General features: G+C 60.5%; 2 protein-coding genes across 9 annotated transcripts; one reads left to right on the top strand and one right to left on the bottom strand.

The window, feature by feature from the left end:
- Positions 1 to 1,810: 1,810 nt before the first annotated feature.
- SLC25A39 (solute carrier family 25 member 39) lies at positions 1,811 to 6,090 on the top strand. 4 transcript variants are annotated; one of them, XM_045836625.1, is made up of 12 exons: positions 1,811 to 1,969; positions 2,876 to 2,975; positions 3,086 to 3,145; positions 3,265 to 3,309; positions 3,565 to 3,674; positions 4,039 to 4,106; positions 4,242 to 4,366; positions 4,542 to 4,715; positions 5,059 to 5,168; positions 5,342 to 5,423; positions 5,501 to 5,581; positions 5,669 to 6,090. In XM_045836625.1, exons 2-12 carry the CDS (start codon positions 2,891 to 2,893, stop codon positions 5,782 to 5,784), a joined length of 1,056 nt encoding a protein of 351 aa, XP_045692581.1. In that variant the 5' UTR covers positions 1,811 to 1,969; positions 2,876 to 2,890; the 3' UTR covers positions 5,785 to 6,090. The 4 variants fall into 4 exon arrangements, with proteins under 4 accessions (XP_045692581.1, XP_045692579.1, XP_045692582.1 ...); XM_045836623.1 differs by having other exon boundaries at positions 3,541 to 3,674; XM_045836626.1 differs by lacking the exons at positions 3,086 to 3,145; positions 3,265 to 3,309.
- Positions 6,091 to 6,760: 670 nt separating this feature from the next.
- RUNDC3A (RUN domain containing 3A) lies at positions 6,761 to 15,725 on the bottom strand. 5 transcript variants are annotated; one of them, XM_045836618.1, is made up of 11 exons: positions 15,359 to 15,725; positions 11,806 to 11,921; positions 11,300 to 11,448; positions 11,021 to 11,106; positions 10,153 to 10,242; positions 9,989 to 10,069; positions 9,649 to 9,814; positions 9,369 to 9,526; positions 8,534 to 8,671; positions 8,319 to 8,425; positions 6,761 to 7,346 (listed from the first exon to the last, which is right to left on the bottom strand). In XM_045836618.1, the coding sequence occupies exons 1-11, from the start codon at positions 15,463 to 15,465 to the stop codon at positions 7,204 to 7,206; spliced, it is 1,341 nt and encodes a 446-aa protein (XP_045692574.1). In that variant the 5' UTR covers positions 15,466 to 15,725; the 3' UTR covers positions 6,761 to 7,203. The 5 variants fall into 5 exon arrangements, with proteins under 5 accessions (XP_045692574.1, XP_045692575.1, XP_045692576.1 ...); XM_045836619.1 differs by having other exon boundaries at positions 11,300 to 11,436; XM_045836620.1 differs by having other exon boundaries at positions 11,300 to 11,433.
- Between the last annotated feature and the right edge of the window lie 4,638 nt (positions 15,726 to 20,363).

Below are 20,363 nucleotides of genomic sequence, written 5' to 3'. Positions count from 1 at the left end.
AGGCAGGTAAGCGGCGCTGCCCCGCACAGCCCTGTATTTCTTGGAGTTCTTGGGGCCCCAGGCCTGGCTGGATGGAACAGGTGAGCAGGTCGCTCTGCAGGGATGGGAGCCCTGGGTTGAGAATGGGGTGGGGTGGGAGCCCCTCCGGACTCAGGCAGGTGGGGTTTCAATTCTGGCTCTTTCTTTTGGGTGACTTCGGTGCTGTTTGATCTCTGGGGTCTCCGGTTTTTTCGTTTGTAACTGGGAAGTTGCATGGGAGAAACCTGGGTTCTGCTTTCCATTCGAACCATTGCAGGAAAGGACCTCAGCTGCCTCCTCTGTAACGTGGAGAGAGCAGTCTCTTGGCTGGTAGGCTGTGAAACCGTTCAGGTAAACCATAACTGAGTCGTAAAAGTCCTTAGTAGAAGCTGGGTTTTCGCCTGAACCAACAGTTTATAACATGATTTTGTATTATTTCAGACCTCAGCTTGGTTTGGGAAGGAAATGGAAAAGGCGCCTTCTTTCTGGCGCTGTAGACAGGCTGCCACTTCAACGGTCACAGATCGCACTCTCCACGCCCCCTGATACGGGCTTCCCGGCGGTAGGAAGTCGCAACGCCTTTTCTCAGGGAAAGCTCACGGTAGGCCCCATGGCGGCCACGTGCTAGAGGAGCATGCGCAGAAAGTCTGGGCTGCTCTAGTTCCGGAAGGGGTCGCATCTGAGCGTGAGGGGCGGGGAGGCGACTTACGTCAAAAATCGCTGCCTACCCTTCTTAAAGGCGCAGGCTCGCACCACGTTCCCCCCCCCCGCCCCGCTCGAACAAATATCAAGGCTGCACAAAAGTTTTAAAGTTAAGGCAGGTAGTGAGGACTCGGCGGCGGGGCTGCCCAGGAGAGAAATGTGAAATGAGGAGGCGGATCAGAGACGTCAGCGTAGGATTTAAGCCCAGCTGTCACCCGGGGAGGCAGGGGGAAGTACCTGGCCGGTTCCAATTCTGAGCTCTTAACTTCGAGCCTCAGTTTCCCTTCCATTGAGTGGGGTGAATAATAATCTACTTCTAAAAGTTTTGAGGCTTAGAAGAAAGAATGGTGTGAGACTAGCCAACACACAAATGTCAGTCCCCTTTTCCCCTACTGATCCTCTCTTGTGCCGAGGACTCCGAGGTCCAGAGCGGTGCGGAAATGCCCAAGGTCACGCGGAGGTGGGACCGAGCCCAGGTTAAGCCAGGTTGAACTCGGAGCTCCCGGTTTCCGGGCCAGCCTTTCCTCTCCGTCCAGCCTGCCTAGCTTCGGCTAAAACTCGTGTAACCTCGCTGCTTACCAGCGCGCGCGCGCGCGCACGCTACAATTTGTCAAGTGTTTTTGGAGCTGAGTCCCATCAGATTATCTGTAAAATGGGGATAATTCCTGGTTGATGCGGCCCCCGTGAAGTTGTAAAAACCCAGCCCGGCGGGTAAATGTTAGGCATCATTTTCTGACCTTCCGTGGCTTTGGAATTGATTCAACCCGCCGCCGCCACGCAGACTAGGCCACTGAGGAAGGGAGAAAGAGTGCATTTACACACGCTAGGCTGGCAAGTCAGTGGGAGCGCTGGGGTTCCCGGCGCAGCGCTGCGCCGCAGGAGGGACTAGTGGGAGTCCTGAAAATACGCTGTCAATGCAGTGCTGCCGACAAGTCACGCGCAACGTGGGGACCTGTGACCTTGGCGCGCGGGCCCGGCGGGATACCGGCTGCTTAGGGAAAAGGGACCGGCGGTTCCCAGGGGTGGCCTCGAGTGGGCGGGGCCGGCGTCACTCCGGGCGTGCGACCAGTCGGTCCTTGGGGGGCGGGGCCTCGTCGCGTTTTCCGGGGGCCGAACCTGCTCCGCGGCCTTTCTAGTCAGCCTTGCAGCTAAGCGAGCGAGCGCGCGCGGACCCCGCACCGGCTGCGGAGCCCTGATGGGCCCGCCCGGCCCCGGGCCCCGCGCCGCACGAGTACCGACCTAGAGCCAGGTGGGTAGGGCGGGACCGGGCTGAGGGGCGGGCTAGGGACTACAGCCGGAGTCGGGGGTCTGGGCGTCTCGGGGATCCCGAGCCAGGGCTGGGCTGGGGGCGCGGAGTTGCGGGCCGTTGAGTCGATCGAGGCGCCTCCACTCGGCGCTCCTTTCGCGCGCGGCAGAGGCAGGGAGTGTAGCCGAGCGACGAGAAGAGACCCTGCCTCCCTATCCCTACTTCTTGCTCTCTCGGTCGAGTCCCTCGGCGTGTAATTTTGGGGAGAGAGAGCAGAGCGATTGTTCCCTCTGCTAACCCCGGGCTGGGAGCCCGGTCTGCCGTCCGAAGAGGCGGGCGGACCCTTAGGCGCCGGCAGATCTGTTTACCCATACCCGCATTGCCCAATCCCACTTCTCTCCACGTTCGGTGACTCTGGGCTTGCTTGTGCCCGTCCCAGGGCGGGGTGTTGGAATGGGGAGCGGGGTGCAGAGGGGTGGCTGAAGCGTTTTTGATCTTTGGGCCCCTGGGGCCAAACTGGGCACCCTCGCTGAGGACTGAACAGTAAGCCTGTGTGGATCCGATGAGGAAATGGGAGCGAGCCATGATTGCCGGTTAACCAACCGACGACTGGCTCAGCTTCCTGCCTTACTACTCCCAAAGTGACCTTGGGAAGGTCGCCTCATCTCTCTGAGCCACAGAGAGACCTCCGTTGGCAAAGTGGAGATAACAGTACCTCCTGTAAAAGGTCATTGTGAGGGTCAGCTGAACTCATCATACTCAATGAACTCATCATACTCAATGAGTGGGGTGAGGGTTCAGAGTGGTCAGAAAGAGCCTTGCCTCAGTTTCCCCCAATCACTGGTTTTGGTTGGTGACTGAGCTTTGGGTTTTGGGTTTTTTTTTTGTTTGTTTGTTTGTTTTTTTCAGACTTGGAGCTACAAGATGGCTGATCAGGATCCTGGGGGCATTAGCCCCCTCCAGCAAATGGTGGCCTCGGGTGCTGGGGCTGTGGTCACCTCTCTCTTCAGTAAGACCCTGGGAGGTGGGGTGGGCAGCTGGGGACCGGGGCAGATCAGAGATTGGAGGGGTCAGGAGTGGAGTCTTAAAAGGAGTCTGCGGACCTGCCCTCTCCCGCAGTGACGCCACTGGACGTGGTGAAGGTTCGCCTGCAGTCTCAACGCCCCTCAGTGCCCAGCGGTGAGTGTACGACCCTGGAGCCCGTAGAGGGTGGTACCAGGCAAAACAGTCTCAGAGCGATGAGATTCCTGGGGCAGGTGCCAGGCTCTCCTGACTTGGGGGCCTGTCTTGTGTTTTAGAGCTGAAGCCCCCCACCAGATTCTGGAGCCTCTCTTACGCCAAATGTAAGTGCCCCGGGCCACGGGGAGCCTGTGAGGGTCTTGGGAGGGCATGTCCCAGTCCCCCTCCCTGGGCTCCTGGGAGTCCCACAGCCTTGGCTAGGACGGGCTGATGGATGGGCTTCCATGTGTCAATCAGCCAGCCCTCTGTCACGCATGAGAAGGTTCGCCTAGGGACCCTGGCCTCCGCGGGCCTTCCAGAGCCATGGCATGCTCATGCTTCCCCCCCTTCCGCAGTGCCCGCCTCTCTCCAACCCACAGGGAAGTGCCTCCTGTACTGCAATGGGGTGCTGGAGCCTCTGTATTTGTGCCCAAACGGTGCCCGCTGCGCCACCTGGTTTCAGGACCCCACCCGCTTCACCGGCACCATGGTGAGGAGTGGCTGTGGGTCTGGCAGCATCCCCGAGGGATCCAGATGGCTTGGGCAGCAGACCCGGGAAAGAATAGATACTGCAAAGCGTCCAGAGTCGGGGGGGGGGGGGGCAGCCAGTGTTATTTGGGAAAGGGTTCCCCGCAGAGGTCATGCCTCCATGGGGTTGTGGAGGTGAACAGGGGTCTCCCTGGAGGCAGATCGGGAGTCGCATGCGTGAAGGCCCACGGTGCCACCGCCTCCCTGCAGGCCCCAGGGCTGTGGGCAGAGGCGCGGGCATCAGGCCAGGTCCCAGCCTAGGCCAGCCCCTCATGGGCCTTTTTCGTGTCCATCCTTCCTGCCTGGGCCGATGTCCTCTTGGCCAGGATGCCTTTGTGAAGATCGTGAGACACGAGGGCACCAGGACCCTGTGGAGCGGCCTCCCCGCCACCCTGTGAGTGCCCTGGGCCTGCCTGTGGTCTTCCCGTGTGCCCTGCTGATGTCGTGCTCCCCTGCTGGCCGGCTGGGCGGGGCAGCGGGGGCCTGGGAGGTTTGGGAGTCCCAGCTGACATCTGTGTTCACCCCCCAGGGTGATGACTGTGCCAGCCACCGCCGTCTACTTCACCGCCTACGACCAGCTCAAGGCCTTCCTGTGCAGTCGAGCCCTGACCTCCGACTTCTACGCGCCCATGGTGGCTGGGGCTCTGGCCCGCTGTGAGCGCAGCCCTGGGCCCTTGGTCTCCCTTGGACTGCCCCTCCCCGCCCCACCTGAGCTCAGTCCTCGCTCCCAGCTTCACTCTTCACCTGCCAGGGGGTAGGGAGGTGTCTTGGGCTCCCAGACCCTGGGGCGGGACCTGCGAGCTGACCCCTTCCCCACTGTTCCCCGCAGTGGGCACCGTGACTGTGATCAGCCCCCTGGAGCTGGTGCGGACGAAGCTGCAGGCTCAGCACGTGTCATACCGGGAGCTGGGTGCCTGCGTCCGGGCCGCCATGGCTCAGGGCGGCTGGCGCTCTCTGTGGCTGGGCTGGGGCCCCACCGCTCTCCGGGATGTGCCCTTCTCAGGTGGGCACCAGGGGTGCTGGGGTGGTGGGTTCAGGCAGCCCTCGGAGGATGCACGAGAGGTCTACAGCCAGGTCCCAACTCTGGTATCACTGATCATGAAGCCACTTAACTTCTCTGAGCCCTGACTAGCTCACCTGTGAAATGGGCTCAGCAAACAGGGTACTTGCCCAGGTTTTCATGAGATAATTCCTTCAGAGAGCCCGTTAGAGAGACTGGTGTGTAGCAGGAAGGCCTCTTAATTGGGAGGGAGCGGTTGTCATGGTATCGTTCGGTGGAAGACGGATGGTGTGGACCCACCCCTCTGCCTTCCCCGCGTCTAATAAGTGTACTCTGCGCCCACAAGCCTTGTACTGGTTCAACTACGAGCTGATGAAGAGCTGGCTGAGTGGGCTCAGGCCGAAGGACCAGACGTCCGTGGGCATCAGCTTTGTGGCTGGCGGCATCTCAGGGACGGTGAGTTGCCGGGGCTGAGGGTGAGGCTTGCAGAGGTCTCCTTGCGTGGTGGTGCGTCAGCTGCCTGTCGGGAAGCAAGCTCGCGCTCCCCGGTGATAAGGCTGGCAGACCCTGGCTGGATGCGAGGGATGGGGGCCCGGGAATGGAGGTGAACCCTCTCCCCGCCCCACCAGGTGGCGGCCACCCTGACTCTGCCCTTCGATGTGGCGAAGACTCAACGCCAGGTCGCGCTGGGAGCCGTGGAGGCAGTGAAAGGTGAGGGGGTTGGCTGGTGCGCGGGCGCACGTGGGGGTCCAGGTGGGGTCTCACTGGGCCCGGCTTTCTGTCTGCAGTGTCGCCCCCGCGCGCTGATTCCACCTGGCTGCTGCTGCGGAGGATCCGGGCCGAGTCTGGCACCAGGGGGCTCTTCGCAGGTGAGTGTCCCTGTGTGTGCCCGGCCCTGGTGGAGGTAGGCTCCCTGGGACCCGCCCTCTGACCCCAGCCTTGCCCTCCCGCCGCAGGCTTCCTCCCAAGGATCATCAAGGCCGCCCCGTCCTGCGCCATCATGATCAGCACCTATGAGCTGGGCAAGAGCTTCTTTCAGAGGCTCAACCTGGAGCAGCCTCTGGGCCCGTGAGGGGAGCCAGGGGGTGGGGCCCGGCTCCTCCAGGGATGGGGGCGGGGCGGGCGGAGACTGAGCCAAGTGCCTTGTCCTCAGGGAAGGGGCCTCATTTCTTCCCTCTCTCGAACCTTGCCCCTTCGGGCACACCACGCCTGCCTCAGGCAGCCTTCCTGCCGGTCCCAGGCCCCAGGGATCATCACTCTTCCACCCTCCCCTTTCAAGTTCAAGACCAAATCTGTTACCTGCCCCCCTCGCCCATTTCCCTGTGTGTATTGTGGCCGGCCCGCCCTGTTCTGTGAGTGTAAAGATGATGAACTCCTCTCCAGTGCCTGTGACTGCGGGGCGGTGGCGTTGGGGGGAGGGGGCTTGTGGGTGCTCTGCCCACAGGAGGCCTGGGAGGGGCCTTGGTGTCGGCCCTGGCTGCCCAGGTGATGCCCATGTAGAGGACCCTGCCGCCACCACTTTAGTGAGGACCCAGAGTTGGGGGGTGGCGGGGGGCGATGCTCAGCAGGCAGTATCCCTGCAGTGTTAGGACCGGGGTGAGAGATGGTGAGACCTCTGTCCCCGAGGGCGCTCGGAGTGATGACGGAGGAGGGAGGGTTGTTCACTGCCAGGCTTTGGCCTTGTGGAAGTGTCGGCAACTTTGGGCCAAAGCAGGATCGCTCAGGATGATGGGGTGGGAGGGAGAGGGTCCTAGCAGGGTCCGCCTCCTCCATCCTATACCCCCCGCCCTGCATCCCAGGATGTTCAGTTTTTTCGCTACCTGGAATCGAGCAAGTTCGGGGTGAAGGGGTGCTCACGCGTCTTGGTCCTGTTCTGGGTGTACCTAACGCTCAGCACAGTTCGTACAGAAGTCACTCACCCCTGATCGGTTCTGTCACACGACACAACACCCAACGTCAGGTCGGTTATGGGTGCCAGCACGGGCTGGGCCGTGGTCTGCTAACCTCCGGACAGGGCCCTGTCCCCGCCCCCACAGACAGGCTTCCCGCAGTCCTCTGGCTTTTATTTGCCCGATCCCCTCGGAGCCCCTGCCCTGGGGGCCGAGGGAGAAGTGACTCCAGGGGGTGAGTACAGGGACAGACGGACAGGTGGGGGAGATGGAGGTGCTGAGGCTGGGCCACGAGTTCCCGAGGCGGGTGAGGGGGGTGGAAAAGGGGAGTCCCAGGAGGGAGCCAGCCAGGCTCCGATCACCAGAAGAATGGAACAAGCTTCCCCAAGGGTTGGTTCCCTGTGGTTTGCACAGCCCCACCTAACTGCCAGACCCTTGTCCCTCGGCAGTCCTGGCTTCCCCAGGCAGGAAGCTAAAACCAGAAGAAAAGGACCCCCGGCTGGGCAGGCAGCGTTCTCCGGAAGGGAGGCCTGGACTGGGGCGCTCAGAAAAGATGGCAGGCATCGGCGCCCCCGGCAGGCGGGGCCGGCGTGGCCCGCACTTCAGCTGGGGCTCAGCGCGGGGCTGCCCTCGGGGCTGTCGCTCACCAGGCACTCGTTGGATTTGAAGCTCGCCAGGGACTTGCAGCTGGGGATGGAGGCCAGGGAGCCGCAGAGGCCCAGCATGGAGGGCGTGGGGTCCTTCCCTGGGGAGAGAGCGGGGGTGAGGCCAGACCAACCAGTCTGCGTGTGTGCATGTGTGTGGTGCGGGGTGGGCTCAGGCTGGGAAGGGATTGCCCCTCGGGTCTCCCCTCCCCCGCCGCCAGGAGACTTTCCTCATTCCCGCGGCATTTGCATTTTAATTAACCTCAACGAGCGCCTGCCCGAGCCATGCAGAGCTGGGGACACTATTGTAATCGTCAGTTTCTGTCTCTGTCTCCCCCTGAGGTTCATCCTCTCTCTTTGTCCGTTTATTAAACACGACAGTGAGCACTCGCTCTGTTCCAAGCACTGGGGGTACAGAGAGCGGACGAGACACAGTCCTTGCCCCCAAGGAGCTCACAGTCTGGTGAGGAGACAGACACACGGACAATCACAAACAGTGTGGCAGGGTCCCTTGTCCAAGGCCCGCCTTTGTCTTAGGATCTAGGGTCGTCCGGCACAGGAGGGTTTTTGGAAAGAAAAGACAGGAGGTCCGGGCACCAGGAAAACTAGGGTGGGGAACCCAGGTGCGGCCACGGGGCGGGCAACACAAAGTGCATGCGCTGGAGTCCGGGACACTCGCGTGAAGGGAGCCACTAATTTGGCTCTGAGCTTCCTGGCAGCCAAAGAAAAGGGGGAAACAAGGGTCAGGCAGGTGGTTCACAGAGCGCATGAGATACGAGCAAATGAGGCAGAGAACTCCCTGGGAATCTGAACCCCTCGGGGATGTCTTGTTACCAGAAAGCCATTAAGCCCTCGCTGCATGCCAACACCGGCGGACACTTGAATCAACACCCCCGTTCCACAGGTGAGGAGGGCCAGAGGAGGCCCAGCTGGGGTTTGCACCAGGGTCTGCCTGACACCCCAGCCACGCTCTTCACTGCTGCGCCGGCCTCTCTAGGAGGGCCGAGGGCAATGTCCAGGGCCTGGCCAGAGCCCTTCCTGCAGGGAGGCTGGGTGCTGGATTGGGGGCTCACCGATGGGGCCCCAGGGCTCCTCGTCCTGCTTGCCCTCTCCCAGGCGCTGGGAGTCGGAGCTCAGACTGGCTTCGGCTGACAGCGGCTCCGTGCTCATGAAACTGTGTCTGCGGCAGAGCGGAGAGCAGGGGTACAGGCAGAGGCTCACCGCCCCCCAGCCCCCCTCCCCTAGGAGGAGCCCTCGCTCAGGCCCAGACGGGCCTGGATGTGCTTACCTGCGGTAGCGCTTGGGGTCGCTGACACCCTCCGCCCTATGGAGCGTCCCCAGGGAGGGCCATTGGTTGACCAGGGGGGTGGTGATCTCCTTGGAACCCTGGGCCAGGGGAGCGTGGTCACCAGGGATCAGACCTGTCCTGGGATGGGGACGGTGGGGTCAGGCTGGCTAGAGGAGGGAGCGGAAGTAGGGAAGGGGATCTCAGCAAGGGGGGAGGGGAGGGGTTAGGATTGAAACCTGGGTAGCAGAAAGGGGGACAGTGTGGAGGATCAGTGGGGCAGATTCTGGGGGTCAGGGAGGTGACGGGGATTGGTGCGCTCACGTTGGGGCCAGAGGGAGTCAGAGGATGTGGGTGCCAGTAGAGAATAGTGTAGGACCCCAGAAATGTAATGGGGGGCAGTGCTTGGGGCATCATGCTGGGAGGTCATTGGCTGATGGAAAAATTGGTGGGGAAAGGTCAGGGGTCACCATGGGTGATGACAGTCAGTCGGCATAAGTAGCAGATCAGGGAAATAATTCAATCACGTTGATCATCTCCGAGTAACAGAGGTCCTTGTGAGAATGTTGGGGTCCCTGGAGTAATGCTGGATGGCTGTTCTAGCTGATGGTGGATAGTTGAGGAGGAAGTGGGGAGTGGGTTTGGGAGGGATCCCAGAATGTTAGTTGAGGATAATGTTACAGATTGAAGGTCACCGGTGGGATCTCAGGGTAGAGGTGATGGGGTCAGTGGTTTGGCACTGGCGGCCGGTTGAGTTGGGTGCGGGTATCAGGAAAGGCGAGGTTACAGTCAGCGGGGGCGAAGCCGTCGGGGGTGGCGGGGGTCAGGGCGCGCTCACAGCTGCTCCTGCAGCTCCAGAATCACGCCTTCCAGCTCCCGCTTCTCGCGCTGGTTCTGCGCGGCCGCCTCCTCCAGTTGCAGCTGCAGCCTCCGGTTCTCCGCCTCCAGGTCCTTCAGCTGCGACTCGCGCAGACGCACGAGCTCCTCCAGGTAGCCCTGCGGAGCGGGGGCTCAGCCCAGGCGGCGGGAGGAGGGTCCCGGCAGCCGGCCGGGCCGGCCCGCCCCGCCCCCCCGTTTGCCCTCCCGGCGGCCGGTCCCCCGCGCCGCGCGGCGCACACCTTCTGCGCGTAGACGATGCGGAACTTCTGTTCCATCTTGTGCCACTTGCTGTACCAACTGTCCTCGTCGGTGACGAGCGGCAAGTACGGGTGCTCCGGCGAGTTGTCCTCGCTCGTGCTGCTCTCCGCGCTGTGCCGCTCCTCCTCGTCGGTCAGGTAGTCGTAGCTGGCGGGAGGGAGCAGTGGGCACCGGCCGCCTCGCGCGGCGTCCCACGCGGCCCCCCCCCCCGGGCTGCCCCCGCCCCCCACCGCGCCTGCCCAGCCAGTTCCCTGCCGCCATCCACGCCCCTCCGAGCGGGAGCCTGCCCGCACCCGCCGCAAAAAAAATCGGGCTTCTTACCTCTGGGTGAACTTTAGGTAGGGCGTGTAATCGATGACCACGGGGGTCTTCCCGTCCAGCACCTCGCCCTTTAGGCAGAAGCTGGGGGCAGAGAGCCCACAGGGTTAGGGTGGGCATGAGGGGATGGGGGTGAGGACATTCGCGGGGGGACACCCAGACCCCACCTGAAGTCTATGGCGCTCAGTCCTATCAGCATCCCGGTGAGGACCGTGGCTTCCTCCCTCAGCATGATGGCGCCGGAGTCATAGAAGCGTCTGTAGGGGCCGGGGTGGGAGGGGGGTACTGATGGTGCAGCGTCCTCCCAGAGGCCCCCATCCCTCAGGGCCTGTCTTGTTGGCTTATGACACATGTTTCCCAGAGGGAAGAGGTATCTGCTTCTTGCTCGCCCCTCAGGTGTGGGTCCTGTGTCTCCCTTGGCCTGGGGCCCGCTGGGAACAGCACCTGTGTCTCCCACCTGCTAGAATGTTCCCCCGGAGACTAGACTCTCCTCAATCCTCTGAACCACCCCTTCCCCCCAGTACTGGGTCACCCGATCCTTGAAACCCAGAAACACACTGGTCCCCCCGCCCCGGGGCCCCTCCTGGCTGTGGCCCTGCCTGCGGACAGAGTGCGGGAATGAGGCTGCACGTGGGGGCTGTGCGGGTGGGCCGCAGGCGCGCACTCGCTGCTGCCGCTCTCTGGGGGCGGGCGGGGCTGCGTGCTGGAGTCCTGGAACAGGGCCAGCACGTCACGTAAAATGGTGCGTCGTCGTGTCCAGGTGTGTGTCTGAATGCAGAGCTGGGAGTGAGACTGGTACTGGGAAATGATGGCAGATAATGAGTTTGACCTGGAACAGGTGATGGTGGTGCCAAAGGTGTGCTTGAGGACCATGGTCTGGACTGGACTGTCTGGAGGAAAGGAAAGCTAGTGGTGCATGCTGGGAATTGTAGTCCAGCTAGGGGAGGTTGCTGCAGGAACTTAAGGGTGGAGTATGCTTAGGCAGTGAACAGGTACCCTGGCGCCTGGGGCCTGAGCCGACTGAGGGGGCCTGACCTGGTGGTCCGGGTGTCCCGCAGAGCCGTGGTGATGTACTCGGACATGCGCTTCTCCATCAGTGCCACCCGGATCCACGCCCGGCCCTGGAAAGCACACTCACCTTTACCTGCCGCCCTGAAAGGGACCCAGGTGCACACTATGGGGTCCGAACCTCCTGTGGCTCTTCTCCCCAGTCCCCGTGGCAAGGGTGAGGGCCGAGAAGCAGGCAGTTCCCCTGCGCCCAGAGCGGGGGGAGGGGATGGGGGGGCGCTGCCCCGCCCCCTGCGGGCCACCCACCTTGGCGCGGGCTGTGCTGATGTTCTCCATGTTCTCGATGCTGCCCACGCAGTTGTTGGGCACTTTGCTGCAGGCCAGCCGGATGTAGTCCCAGAAGCCCCGCTGCCCGTCCGAGCTGAACCAGCTCACCGGACCTGCTGGGGCACAGGCTGAGCCAGGGCAGGGAGGGGGCTCAGCAAACAAGGGAGTTTGGAGAGGGTCCGTGTAATAGGGCACATACATGCATATGTATAAGCCACATACATACATATGTACATACAGCCTACCCCAAACGTGTACACACACACACACGTGCACAAAGGGCACGCCAGCATATAACCGCATGTCCAGAAGACCCCTTCCCCTCTTCCCAGCTCTGTGTGTGAGCTTCTGTGAGTGAACCAGAATTGGGACCGGGGTCAGTATTGGGGTTCAGAAAGCCACAGAGTAGATCAGAGCGGGGTGGCTGGGAGCTGAAGGTGGGTGCTGGGAGGGCCGTGTGGTGAGGGGCAGGAATCTGGGCCCACCTTTGAAACGGTGGCTGAGGATCTGCTCCAAGATGGCTGCAAAGTTCACAAACTCCTCAGACGAGTCGTCAATGGGCTCCGCCGTGTACTTCTCCAGCAGGGTTTTCACAGAGAACCTGGGGGGCGGGCGGGGGGCAGTGGGGTGTCAGGGGAGAAGGCAGGTTGTGGGGAGATGATGGCAGGGGAAGGGCGCCAGGCAGAGAAAGGGACAGAGGGCAGAGAAGTCATGAAGGACATGGTTGGTGGCGGGGTGGCAGGGGCAAACAGGTTGGGGACAGGTGAGAATATAGCGACCACAGAGGCGCTGTGAGGGGGGAGCGCTAGGGTGGCAGGTGGGAAACTGACAAAGTGGGTGGCAGGAAATGCAACAGCCAGAGAAAGGAAGCCTCGGGAACCAAGCACTAGAGGGCATGAAACAACAGGCAGAAAGTCCCGGCGCCCAGAGCCGCCCCTCCTGGCCCACCCTCTGAGCCGCATCCTCTCTGCGTGTGGGTTGGGGCTTGGCAGGAGTTAGAAGCTGGTTTGCACCCATGCCCTGAGCCATCTTCTGCTCTTGCTGGAACAACCTGCAGTCCCTCCTGGGGTGGAGGGTCACCTGTGCCAGGGCCTGTGAGCTGGCAGCAAGCACATGGGGCGTGGGCATGCGTGGTGGCCAGGTGGGCTCTCAGCACACCGGCGGCCCCCCTTCCCCCGTCTCCTTCCCAGCTTGGCCGCCTACACACCAGCTGCCCGGAGCCAGGCGGTGCAGAGCTGGGCTGGGGGAGTGCGGGGTGTGGGTCTGACAGACGCGCTGGGTGGGGGCGAGCACTGGCGGCAGATCTGGGAAAGGGGCCTTGGGGGCCCTGACATCCGGCTTCTCAGAGACAAAGGGAGCAGGCGCCCAGTGTCCCATGATTGCCCTATCGTGGGTGGCAGAGCAGATGCGGGGGTTGCTTGGAACTGCCTTTCCCCCCCAAGCTTATCGAGCCCTGTAGTGTGCCCAGCAGGTATGGTCTCGCCCATCCTTACGACAGCCCCGGGCGGGAGGTAGTTCCTCCTATTATCACCAGCACCCTCATTTCCCAGATAAGGGGTGGACGGATTTGCTCAGAGTCACGTCACTGCAGCTTGTCAGGATGCAAGCAGATATGTCTGATTCCAAAGCCCTTGCTCCTTCTACTGCACCTTGTGGCCTCCTGGCGGTTGTCAAATTCCCAAGGACTTGAGCAGCCCCTGCCCCCTCTGGCCTCCACTCTGCAGGCTCCAGCCCTGGGGCACTGGCCTCCCTGGCTCTCAGGCCCCTGGCACAGCTAAGTCCAAGGGCCTCCCTCCCTTCCCTCTGGGCTTAGAGTTGGTCTGGCCTGGGATCCGAGCCGGGCCAGAGTTGGGACCGCACGAGGGGGCGGCAGCCTGGTGGACTCCGTCCTCTTTCCTTGTGACACCTGTGTGGCTTCGGACAAGTCATTTAATCCCTCAGAGGCCCGTTGTCTGAGGCACAAACAGGAATAATAGTACACGCCCCGTTAAACTCCGGTTCAGATCCCAGGCAGGACTGGGAGAAGGCGAGTGCGCACAGGCCGGGGCGGGGAGGAGCTGGGCCGTGAACGGGGAGGTTGGGACGTTATCTGGGCTTCACTATGCGGCTCCCCGGCTCCCACCCTGACGACTGGTTCTGGTCATCTGGGTCAGACCGCAGTGGGAGCCTGGGGCTGGTTTCGGAGCGGCTGCCATCTGCCATTTGTCCTCAGGGGTGCTGCCGAGCTGGGCATCGCCCCGGGGAGCCCCATGGTGTGCTCCCTGGTAGGAGGCGCAGCGACTGCTGCAGGTTACCATGGAGACAGGCAGGCCATGGCCCAGGGGAGCCTTCAACCTGCTGAAGGGAACTGTTCTGGGAGCTGGAGCGAACCATGTGACAATGATGAGGCAGCCGAAACCCAAGGGGTTTCTGAGCCTTTGTGATGCCCCCTGAACCCCCGCAAACCTATCTCTCACACTGCGGCTCTCAGTTCACTTTCCACGCACCAGCACCTCTGCTCCTGCAGCCCAGGCCAAGGGGCGTTCCCTCCTTCCCCACATGCATGAGCGGCCCAGCTGCCCTGGCTGGCCAGAGAAAGAAGAGGAAGCTCGGAGGTCAAGGGGGAGGAGAGGGGCAGGAGGGGCATCATCGGGGCAGAGTATGTTGTGAGCCAGGCCCTGGGCCAGGCTCCCGCGTGGATTAGATCATTACCACTCCTTGGCGCGGCTGGTACATCTGTAATGGGGATGATGAGGCACCCAAGGCCGGGAATGAGGAGGAAACTTCGCCAAGGTTGCCCAGCTGATAACTGGGGAAGTAAGAGCTTGAACCTAGGGCCATCTGGGCCCAAGGCAGCAATCTTTGGTCTACACCGCACTGGCAGTTGGGGCGTGAGGGCGGAGGTGGTGGCCGGCCCTCGGCACTCATCCCTTCTGTAACATTTCGGGCATTTTTACGGATGTGCACCGCACTGTGCTAGGCACTCGGGGCACAGTGGTGGGAGGCAGGCACCACTCGAGTGTGGCTGGGTGTGTGCCCAGGAACCTGGAAGGAGCCATAAGACCCAGTAGGCAGGGCATCAGGTGGGCATGGATTGCGGGGTGCAGGCAGGCGGGGCTGGCAAGGGAAGACAACTGAGATGCGTACTGGGAGCTCCCTGCCCTCAGAGGTGGTGTGTGTGTGTGGGGGGGGGATTGCAGGTGGAGAAGGCAGCTGGCACGGGGCCCCTAGAGGGAGAGAGGAGTATAGTGGGGGCTGAAGTAGAGGCTGAGCAAGTGACCGTTCCTGGCTTCAGAGCAGGGAAGGGAGGGTGAGTCTCTGCAGGGCTGAGGTGGGAACATTACCTTGGGGGGCCCCAAGAAAGCAGGGGAATCTTCCCAACACTGCAACAGCCCCACCCACAGGGGCATGGGCCTGCCCTCCCAGTCTCCTCCCCCTGGGACCAAGGAGACCCAGGTTTCTTTGGCCAGGCCCTCAGTCCTCCCCACGGCAGGGGCAGCGCCCCTCACCCTGCACTGGATGAGATCAGGGTCCTTGCCCACCAGCCCGGTTGACTCTGTCACATACAGAGGGAGGGCACCATTCCTGCTTCAGGGTTTGAGCATTGGCAAGCCTTCCAGAAAAGCCCCACTCCAGACAGGCTGGGCTGTCGAGGAGGAGCGAGGGTATGCTAGGGGGTGATCATGCCCCTGCCCCATCAGTTCTCCTAGGCCCACTGCCTGCCCGCCCCCCGCACGGGAGCCAGCCATCACCGCCCCTCCCCCGCACGCACAATGTCACTTCCTGGTTCTCACAGGAAGCTGCAGTACCAATTAAACACCCCTCACCTTCCAGGCCTCGGGCTGGCCATGGGCCTGGCCTGGCCTAGAAGGGTAGAGAACAGACCTTCAAACCCATCCCCGGCCTGGCCCTTTGCACCAGCTCCTCTTAACCCTACGCCGCCTCCCTTTTCTCCAAGGCTGCTGTGCATCCTCCCGCCGGCACGCACATCCCGGCTTCCAAAGCCCGACCCCACGCTTCTCCCCGACCACCCCACCCCCTCCCGCCCACGGAGCCCACCTGCACACGGTAATCAGGTTCCTACGCTCCACGGCCACATTGCGGGAAGACGCTTTCTTTGAGGACAGCCCCAGAGCCATGATGGTCTGGACAAAGCTCGCTTCCATCCAGATGTGCAGCCACTGCTGCCGCTGCCAGCTGCCCCTTGCCCCTCCTGGTGCCCGGGCCCCCAGCCCCCGCCGGGTCACAGCTGGGCCCTTTGCCCGTCGGGGCCCCTCGTCCCCTCTACGGCCATCCCCACTGCCACTGCACCGGGGTGCCCGGCCCCTTGGCTCCCTCCCCAGGCGGTGATTCCGGAGCAAAACAAGGCCGGGGAGGGAGCTCTCCGAGGTGCTGAGCCGAGGCCGTCACCCCCTCCCCTAGTCGCCCGCCCCACCTCAGCCAGTGACGTCAGGGCCCTGGGGCCCCGCCCCCAGAAAGTCGGGGACCAATCCGCAGAGGGTTCAGGATTTGGAGGGGAGGGAAGAAGACTAGGGCCCCAGGGAGGGCGGAGGGGGACCCTACAAGAGGCAGGGATTGGAAGGAGTGAGAGGGAGCGTCTGGACTGTGCTCTACCCCCACACCCAGAGCCCGGGACCCCCCGCCTTGCATCTCCGAGCTCCGGCACCTCTCCTGTCCTGTTTCTGACCTGTGCTCAGCGGTGTCTAGCTCAGATTTCTCCCCCGGCTGCCTGAGGAATGGAGGTCCTCATCTCCTGTACCCTCACCCCGGCACAACCCCCACCTTCTTAGCAAGACCGGGGCCAGGTCTGTGTCCAGAGAGGGCAGGGGGCCCTGCACTGCTGACTCAGGAGGCCAAGGAGCTGTCAGAGAAACTGCGTATCTGTCTGGGCTCAGGATCGACCTGGCTGCGGCAGCCAGTGGAGTCTACGGCTCCGGGGGTGGGGGATGGGAATCCAGAGTCAGCCGTGGGAGCCGAGCGCCCGGAACCTCTCAGGACAGTGAGTGGGGCGTACACAGACAGCTAAGGGCCCGGGCTCTGCGCGGGTTCCCAGCAGTGTCAAGACTGCTTCCCCTCGGAGTCTCACACGCTCACCCCACCCTAGGGGCGTCTGGCTTCTGGTTAAGCTCCCCGCCGACAACGTTGCTGCGCGGTGCCATCAACCCTCTCTGGGAAGCTGAGGAGGTTCCCGCAGAAGTGGTTGCATCTTTCACGGGAGGGGGCGGGGCATGGAGGCGCAGCCTGGCTTCCCTGCTCCATCGTGCCCCGTTCCCCGATCCGCCTGTTCTCTGTCACCTGCGGACAGCCCGGGCTTCCACGGAAAGCCTTTTCGTGTTGATTAAAGGGGCTCCACTCCTCTCCGGCTGGCCTCAGGAATGTCCGTCCCAGCGCTCAGCTCTCAACCACTCGCCAACTCTGCCCAACGAGGATTCAGGCTACTCTGCTCATGGATGGGCAACATCCCCACGTTGGTTCAGATGGGCACCCGCATCTGAACACGCCCAGCAGGCAGCGGCCCTCTGTCAGCACAGACAGAGGAGATGGAGATGCAAGGCCTACAGAGAACTTCCCAGCTGTTGTCTGACTCCCTGGGTGCTGGGGAGAAGGTCCTGGATCCTGGCCCTTCTCTTATGTTCACTGAGCTTCAACCTCAGTTCTTGGCTTCCGGGGCCTCGGGCTTGGTTTTCCCTGTCCCTCGGTTGCCTTTTCCCTCTTGCCTCATCTCTAGAAGCCCTTCCTAGCATCCTCCTGCCTCCAGACTCTCGGCCCGTGGCAATCATGATGTTCTTTGGCTTTTCAATCGCAAGATTTATCTTATGCACAAAAGAACACACAAAACACTAATGTGCGGTTTAAAGAACATTGACAAAGCAAACACTTGTGTCGTCACCTCAGAGATCGAGAAAAGAACATTGTCAACACCCAGGACCTCCCTATGTAACCCCCAGATCTCATCTTAATTCATCTGCCAACAGATAACCACTGTCCTGGCTTTCGTGATAATCATTTCCTTGACTTTCTTTATAGTTTTATCATCTGCATGACCAGGAATAAAAATATAGTTTAGCCCTGGCTGATGTGGCTCAGTTGGTTGGAGTATGGTCCCATAACTAAAGGGCTGCAAGTTCAATTCCTGGACAGGATTATGCCTAGGTCTCGGGTTCAGTCCCGTTCCCAGGCACGGATGATCTGAGGTCTGAGCACACGCAGGAGGCAGCCAATTGATGTTTCTCTCTAGCATTGATGTTTCTCTCTCTCCCTTCCTCTTGTCCTAAAGGCAATGAAAACATGTCATCGGGTGAGGGGTGTGTGTGTGTGTGTGTGTGTGTGTGTGTGTAGTCTGGGAAAGGTCCAGGCATTATTAATATAAGGAGAATGGTTTGCCCGACATCATATAACCTGGCAGCCAAGGAGAGCGGACTGGAATGCACATGCGTGAACAATGATGACTTCACTGTACTAGTCAGTGGGAGCGGTAGACACTGTTGAGTGAGCATGTGTACTGTGTGGCTGTTGCATTAAAAATGACTGAGCAAGTAGAGCAACAAATCTGCATCAAGTTTTGCATTAAGCTTGAACACTCCTCCATGGAAACTGTTCGGGTGAGTCAGAAGGCCACAGCTACGGGCAGCTGGTGATGGGCAGCTTCATCACAACAAGGCACCGGCTCATGCATCACGTCTTGTGCAGTTCTTTGACAAAACATCAAATCACCCAGGTGACTCAGCCACCCTCCAGCCCAGGCTCGGTGCCCTTTGACTTCTGACTTTTCCCAAAACTAAAATCACCTTTGAAAGGGAAGAGATTTCACACCATCAGTGAGACTCAGGAAAATACGACAGGGCAGCTGATGGCAACTGGGAGAACTGTGCGAGGTCCCAAGGTGCCTACTGTGAAGGGGACTGAGGCGTCACTGTCCTGCGTGCCGTGTTTCTTGTATCTCCCTCAGTAAATGTCTCTTTGTCTGATGCATGGCTGGATACTTTCCGGACAGACCTCGTGTACAGCGTGTGACATTTCAATACAAATAGATCTTCAAAGTTTAGGAAAAAAGTACGCACTAGAGCCAATGAGGTGGAGATACCGGAACTTCCTCGGCAGAGCCCTGGGAAAGGGGTCCACAGGCTCCGAGGGGTGGGCACACCAGGATGAAATTATTACTACAGAGGAGCAGGGGACCCTCCAGCCGACTGTGTTTCTCATGCGGGCCCAGGGGCAACTCCTTCAAGAAAGTGATAAGAAACTAGTTTGTCGGAGCCCCCCGGCCCCATTTGCAGCTCCTTAGCGGCCCTTCTCTGCTGCCCCGGATCGGTGGGGCAGAAGCTGCTGCGGAACCGGACTTCCAAGAGTCAGTGGGGGTGACAGGAGCTCAGGGCAGAGGCCAGGTCCAGCCTCAGCCACCACTCAGTCGCCACAGCCATGCTGGACGTAGCCCCTGTAATGGGAGGAAGACCAAAGGGCAAGCTGGGATGTGGTGTGACGGCCAACAGACCATGGCTTTCTAGGTCGGTGGACCGACAGTGAGGGCATTTCTTGACTTACAGAGCAGGAAAAAAGGAGCGAGAATGAGTGAGCAGCGGACTGATGTCACCACTGCAAAGGAAAATCATGGTCCTTCATCCAGTATCCAGGCCAAACTTTTTTTTTTTTTTTTTGGCTGCAAAGCCCATTGATTGAAGGGGAGGCCAGTTGCCTTCAGGAAAAAGTTGCAAAGCTTATGTCACAGTGATTATTTTGCTCCTTCCCCATAGGTACTCACAGCCTTTGTCAGAGCAGCTGTGCACGGAGGAAGGGGGATGCTCGGATGTTTCAAGGCTTTGGATGCAGGGTCTGAGCTGACGCTGATCCTAGGGGACCAGCGATTCCATTAAGAACATGTATCAGCCTGGCTGGCATAGCTCAGTGGATTGAGCGCAGGCTGGGAACCAAAGTGTCCCAGGTTCGATTCCCAGCCGGGGTACATGCCTGGGTTGCAGGCCATAACCCCCAGCAACCGCACATTGATGTTTCTCTCTCTCTCTCTCTATCTATCTCCCTCCCTTCCCTCTCTAAAAATAAATAAATAAAATCTTTTTTAAAAAATAAACAAAATAAAGTGATTTTCATTAAAAAAAAGAACATGTATCAGAATGGGGCCAGGTGATGAAAAGAGACTGGCCCAAGTCCACCCCACAGTGGGCGTGAGAGGCCCACATACCCACCTGGTAGGTGTTTCCCTGGTCCCTGGGTTCATAATTGCAATAGACCGGTAGTACTATTGCAGAACGGTCAGCAGTACGCTCACCTTGGTTATTTTATTTCCTAAAATAAGAGCCGTTAGCTCTGGCCAGGCTGCTCAGCTGCTTAGAGTGTCGTCCTGGTCAGGGCACATGCCTAGGTTGTGGGTTCAATCCCCAGTCAGGGCGTGTATGGGAGGCAACTGATCTCTCTCTCTCCCTCTCTCTCTCTCTCTCCACTGAACATATCCTTGGGTGAGGATAAAAGAGCTATTAGAGTAGGAATGGAGGAGTGGAAACTGTCCCTACCCTTGCCAAGACAGTGACTCAGAAGGCATCCCCTTCCCAGGTGGAATATAGTTAATATAGGCACCCACAAAGGACACAGCAGTCGGGGTCTCGGTTACGTCTCCATTCCACTCATCAGTCCGACCCTTGGCGGAAACCAGACGGTGTGGACCTGAGCAAGCGAAAGCCCCGCTTTAGCTGCTGTGCCAGGTGATGCAGCAGTTTTCCTAGAACAGATGGACACCCCCCTGACATCTCATCTGTGGCCATTCATTCGGTGAAGAAAAAAGGGTTAGAATCTTACAGAGCTACGCTTCCACCTCCTCGGTCCCTGACCGTGAGTATTGCTGTTCCGCACCGCATTCTAGTTGGCATTTCCGTGCTCGTCCATGAAGCTGAGCATTTTCACGTGCCTGTTGGTCACTGGGGTTTTCTCTGCGATGCAGTTCCTGTCCAGAGCACTTTGCTTCTTTTCTCTTGGACTTTTTAAAAAACTCACCTGAGGATATGTTCATCGATTGGGTAGAGAGAGGGAGAAAGAGAGAGAGAGGGAGAGGGAA

This window comes from Phyllostomus hastatus, unplaced genomic scaffold (genome assembly GCF_019186645.2).
Source record: "Phyllostomus hastatus isolate PE091 unplaced genomic scaffold, TTU_PhHast_1.1 phas_contig_210, whole genome shotgun sequence".
NCBI classification, from domain to species: domain Eukaryota; kingdom Metazoa; phylum Chordata; class Mammalia; order Chiroptera; family Phyllostomidae; genus Phyllostomus; species Phyllostomus hastatus.
Note: the sequence above shows the minus strand (reverse complement) of the source record. Positions and strands in the feature narration are given on the sequence as shown.